A 5,562-nucleotide genomic window follows, 5' to 3' on the forward strand; every position below is an offset into this window, starting at 1 on the left:
TAATTAACAAAGATAACCAAGAGATTTTATTTCTTTCCAAGAAAGTCAGAGCTGAATGTCAGTGTGCAGTTAAATTCTGGCCTAAAATGAGCTATGTTTTTTTTAACAGGAAATATGTCCATTCTTCATAAGTTCCACACATTAAAAATTTTAAAGCTGCTTTAAAGGAGAATTTCTTCTTTTAAATAACTCTGTCAAAAATGTTGACATCTCTGGCAGAGCAATTTGAAAAAACGGACATTTTACAACTCAGATTTGCAGCACAACCCATAAATATACAGTAGACCATAATTCCACATGTTCGCAAGACAAGATACTCATATTTATACAAGGAAAACCCATTAAAGCATCACACAGAAGACTGGTGCTTGAAGGAAGTAGAGTACAGGAAAAACTGGAATGACCCTATTGCAACCAGATTTTCTACATGTGCATGCAGCCTGACACACACAATAACCATGTGCGAATGTCAGCAGGGAGTGAACTCCCTTAGAGCAGAGCATTCGCTTCCCAGTACCACAGACGTATTAGAGAGATTATAGAGAATCACATTGTCACATTCAAATTCATAAACATTTCCATATGATGACTGCTTGCCTCTTTCTTTCTTTTTGTTTTTAATTATTAGAGACCTTTTAATCCTTTTTAGACATGCTTCTGGCTGTACACAAGCTCAGGTCATTCCCTCTCTGACCAGCTCCATCGGACAAAGGTTTTAAACTTAAAATTGTGGAACACAGCTTTCCTGGAAAATTCTTGGCCACTTGTACCAGTTTCAAATGTAGAAATTCTTTTAAACTCTGATAAAGTCTCCCCCCACTGAAACTTGCCTTTCCCTTTATTTTCAGAAGATTCTTACCATGTACAGTTCTAAAGCTGTGAGAGGCAACTCCTGGTTTCAACTGAAGTCATTTTTGTCACTGACAGCAGCAGAATCAAGAATTTAACCCTTGTGTAACACTAGGTTTTGCAATGTATCTCCACCCACAGGTTTAAACAGCAATCTGATTTGGTGCTCTGGATGTACACAGGACAGGATTAAGAATGCAGGATGCAAGGATTAGGGAACAAAAGGAAATGGCAAGAGCAGCTGCAGCAGTGTGAAAGCTACGTAAGGAAACACAAAATGTAATGAAGCAGAATGATGTCACGTGGATGGCAGAGCAAAGGAGACCAAAGAATCAGAGATTAGTTACGCCTTCTTCCAACAGTAACAATGAGCCAACTGGGATCCTATCTACGTGGACCAAAGGCATTTCTTAAAATGCCACTAGAAATGCAAAGAAATCCCTTCTCCAATCTCTGGCACTTTTCATTCTGCCTTTAATGAAGTGAATCTTCCTATGAGGTCTATCTTCCAGCATCCTTACTCCCTACTACAGGTGGTAATTGCTACCACCATACAGGATGTACTCCAGGCTCTCCAGCGACATGCCTCTCTGCTGACTTCCGTCTACACCCTTTAGCTGGTCAGCTGAGCGTGAACTACTGTTTTAAGAGGGGTATGGAGCATATCAAAGCCACTGCAGGACAGATCACTAACAGATGAAATGAAGGCCATGGATATCAGCTAGGAAAATCAGCCAGGAAAATCAGCTAGAAAGTCAGTGGATTCAGACACCCACCTGAATCACAGTAATTGTAATGACAGTGACACAATGGTGTAAGGGTGGGACAAAGCAGAAATATTATGAAAAACTAGATGCTGCTGTAAACGTCAGTGGAGAATCACTCCACTGTCCAAGGCGCCACATGCATCCGCTTCCCAGCTAAAATGTAACTGAAGGATATGTCCCACCTCTTCAAAGCCAGCTCTTGCCTCCAGCTCTCAAGTCACATCAGCAGATGTCTTTCTCAGGTGGAGGCTCACTGGCATCTGTAGATGGTGCGGATCCACCACAAACTTTCTGAACAGAAAAGCAGAGGTGACCACCTGCTTTACCTTCAGAAAAAACATTCCCTTCGGGGCTCAGAGCCGCTGGCAGTAGAGTTCATACAAGCTATTTGCCAGCTTCTCCGTCTCTTGAAAAGCTTCACAGCTTTGCTCCCAACTTGGGGGTATCTGTTCCTCCCCATAGTAGGCCCCTGCAATGGCTCCTGCCATGGTAGCAATGGTGTCTGTGTCTCCACCCAGAGAGATACAGTAGATGATGGTCCTCTGCAGGTTGCTGTAGTGATCAGGAATATCTGGGTCAGCTTCCATACAGCGCAAGAAGGAGTAAATTGCAGTAGGGACAGACCGCAGAGCAGCAATGCCATTGCCTGTTAACAAAACCAATCATCCTCAGTGCTGCAGAACACTTGCATCTTCTTTTTCACAGAAGCTCCTTTTTCCTTTTATTTGCAACTTCCTATTGTCAGTCACTTTTAATATTACTATTACTGATTTTTACATGACAAGATGCAAAAGTAAGCTTGCGTCTCTCTGAATAGAGCTCTCCCTTCCTATCCCTAGCTCCTCAGTACAATTCCCATCACAGAGAACAAGTCCCAACTATGCCAGTATAGGCTCGAATATGCATCTACTCATTCCTATCTAGCATGAAGACCTGATAGCCATTAAGACAAGAGATCTTGGAATATTAAGAACGTTACTCAAAACAGTTTTTCTTAGCAAGACAGTTTTTTCCCACCAATACAGAGGAGGGAGTCACTGGGTCAGGATTCAGAGAATTGACTGGTGTGGAGATGCAGCCTTCGCAGCATAGCCAGTGCCTGCCAGGCTGCAGTGGCGAACGTGGTGATTTGGGGAAGGACACATGAAGCAGCTTGCTGAGGTCCTGCCTCCAGCTCTTACCTAATACTTGCAGTAAGAAAGGTACTTACCTAATTCAAACAATACATCTGCTTTGGGAACACTGCTGAGCTCCAAAAATTCTTTTATCTTCTTTAGACGCCTTGAAAATGGTAAATCCTCAAATCCTAGCCTGGAAACAAGAGTACAATGAAGAAGAGAGAGTGCAAAGAGACAGAAGTAATGGTACACAGAGGAGTTAGTGCTCCCCACAGCTACTTACGCTCGGGCGTCAGTAAGAGACCTATCATCTGCTTCTACATCTTCCATGTGGCTAATCAGCTGCTCGAGGAAACTCTCCTTGCTGAGTTCTCCCTGCAGGGCGAGATGCACTGCCAGGGCCTGCAGGATGGCCCCATTGTAGCCTAGGGAGTTGGCATGGGTTAGCTCAGCACTGAGCTTTGCAAACTGTGAAAGAAAACACATCATTAGCAGACCTAACGGAGAGATCATGGTGGGACTGGCCTACTAGCAGAGACTCCCAGAACCAAGGAACCCAAACGAGCCAAAAAAAGGTACCTTCTTAACATCCTGGACATCAGAATAAACCAGTGGAATGCCTGCCACCCTCATGGCACCGCCATTTCCATAGGAGCCTTTTCCGTTAAACTGTGCTCTTGCTGGTTCAAACACATCACTGCACTTGGGGCTCAGGAGTTTCTTAAACACATTGACAACGGCCATCCCATAACCCCTGTTGGGTTCCTTCTTGTACTCCTCAGCAAACCTGGCATGGACAAGACAGCAGCAGTTACACAGGTGAGGAAAAAAACACCCTGGATATTTGGTCTGTTACTGAAATTTGCAATAAGGTTTTATAAAGCCGTACTCTGATAGAGCGAATAAACAGCACACGGACAAATCAGCAATGGTCAGGGCCCATCTGATCCGGTTCCATAGGGAAAGAATCCGATTCCCAAAGATTGGTGTGAAAGGACAAAAGGGTGTACAAACATCACCTTTCACAGCCCACTTGTTTCCCTTTCAACTTTGCTTTGAAACAGAAACAAACTGGAAACATTTTCCCGGGTCACAACCACAGAAACTCTTTTGTTCAAGTTCAATACAAGTGTTTTCTAAACAAATAAATGTTCTCCCTTAAGTGGAAACAAATGTTATGACTGCTGTGGCTCCAAAAGGGAAATGGATCATAAATGAACTGAGGCTGACCTCACTAATATTCACTAAATAAACTGAGGGAAATATAAACATAAGTAGCAACAAATAAACATGATGGGAAATTTCTAAGCGTTATCTTCCACAAAGGCAAAGAAACATACATGCTTGTATACATATGCGCTATGCTGCTTAACTGCAAAGCAGATTCTGAACCCCCATTAAAGAGAGCTAATGATGCTGCATGTTCCAGGACAGTGCAAAGCACGCAATAAATTACAGGATTAGCCATCACTTCTTTTATTTTTTTCTGTGCAAATTCACAATGACTTTGCCTTAGCCCCTGCCCCCTTTCACGGGCAATTAAAGTGATTGCCTAATTTTAAGAAAGCTTTGCCATCACTAGCAATGTCAACACCCTGGCCTCCAAAGGTGTTTGCAGCCCTTACCTCTTGGCCATATCGACTTCATCAAACTCTCGCTTGGCGAGCAGGGACTGCACCACAGACCTGCTCATGGCCGTGTCGTCTGTGTACGAAAGCGTTTCTAAAACAGAARGTCAAAACACAACACGGTCATTCAGGAACAAGCTCTCCTCCTGRTCTTCTCAACTCTCAGCACTTCCCTATTCTCCAAAAATTAATTATCCCTGTTGCTGGAGTTAAAACATTACTAGAAGATTTCCAGCACTTTGAGCTCTTCACTCACCACGATCAAAGAATTGCAAAGGCGCAACTGAGAGCAACAAGGCGCACAGCAAGAGATACAGCCACAGAAAGAATAAACCGGAAAGTGGTTTAGGACTAACAAAAGCCTAGGGAAAATGCTGAAATCCAGGAGCTTCAGGGGTTGAAATCCCTGAGACGTAAACAGACAAGTTTCTTTCTCCGGGAGCTGACAACATACGCTGACGGGCAGAGAGAAAAGAAAGCCCAACTGCGTTTCTGGACAAGGATGCAACAAAACCAAGCGCCTTCCGCTGCAAGGGTCTACGGGGGTTTTGCACAGCAGAGAACCGCGCTCTCCCCAACGTGAGTCCACCATCGCTCGCTAAGAGCTAAACCGCTCTTCTCCCRCCGCGCCTGCTCCGCTCCTGCTCCGTTTCTGGCACCTCACATCYGCGCTGACGCTCCCGCATTAGGACGCCCGCGCTCCGAGCGCAYGACGCCTGCCCCGCTTTCGCTTGAGCACGAGAAGCGCTGGCTGCACTTGGAAACCCCCACGCAGCCGCGTCACCTCCCACGCGTCACCCCCATGCCACCGTGTCACCCCTACACCAGCTGTGTCACCCCCATGCAGCTGCGTCACCCCCACTCGTCACCCCCAAGCAGCCGCATCACCCCCCACGCGTCACCCCCATGCCACCGTGTCACCCCCACGCAGCTGTGTCACCCCCACTCGTCACCCCCACGCAGCCGCGACACCCCCACGCGTCACCCCCACGCAGCTGTGTCACCCCACCAGCTGCGTCACCCCCACGCGTCACCCCCACGCTGCCGTGTCACCCCACCAGCTGTGTCACCCCCACGCGTCACCCCTCGCCGCCACAGGCGGCCGGGCCCAGTGCCGGGGTCCGGCGGGGCTGGGCCCGGCCCGGAGGGCAGCGGGGACGGGACGGGACGGGACGTGTCCGGGGACGGGAGGCGCCGCGG

General features: G+C 46.9%; 1 protein-coding gene across 2 annotated transcripts in view; it reads right to left on the reverse strand.

The window, feature by feature from the left end:
* The window catches only part of ADPRHL2 (ADP-ribosylhydrolase like 2), a 7,197-nt gene continuing 1,635 nt past the window's right edge, over positions 1 to 5,562 (reverse strand). The window contains exons 1-6 of one of the 2 annotated variants that reach the window (XM_026086035.1): positions 5,421 to 5,428; positions 4,360 to 4,456; positions 3,314 to 3,521; positions 3,018 to 3,202; positions 2,827 to 2,927; positions 1 to 2,262 (exon numbers count right to left, since the gene is read on the reverse strand). In XM_026086035.1, the coding sequence (XP_025941820.1) occupies positions 1,970 to 2,262; positions 2,827 to 2,927; positions 3,018 to 3,202; positions 3,314 to 3,521; positions 4,360 to 4,427 (855 nt within the window). In that variant the 5' untranslated portion in view covers positions 4,428 to 4,456; positions 5,421 to 5,428 and the 3' untranslated portion in view covers positions 1 to 1,969. Of the gene's footprint in view, positions 2,263 to 2,826; positions 2,928 to 3,017; positions 3,203 to 3,313; positions 3,522 to 4,359; positions 4,457 to 5,420; positions 5,429 to 5,562 lie in introns of those variants that run through there. The other variant, XM_026086034.1, reaches the window with a different exon arrangement.

Source organism: Apteryx rowi, unplaced genomic scaffold, assembly GCF_003343035.1.
Source record: "Apteryx rowi isolate R43461 unplaced genomic scaffold, aptRow1 scaffold_68, whole genome shotgun sequence".
NCBI lineage: Eukaryota > Metazoa > Chordata > Aves > Apterygiformes > Apterygidae > Apteryx > Apteryx rowi.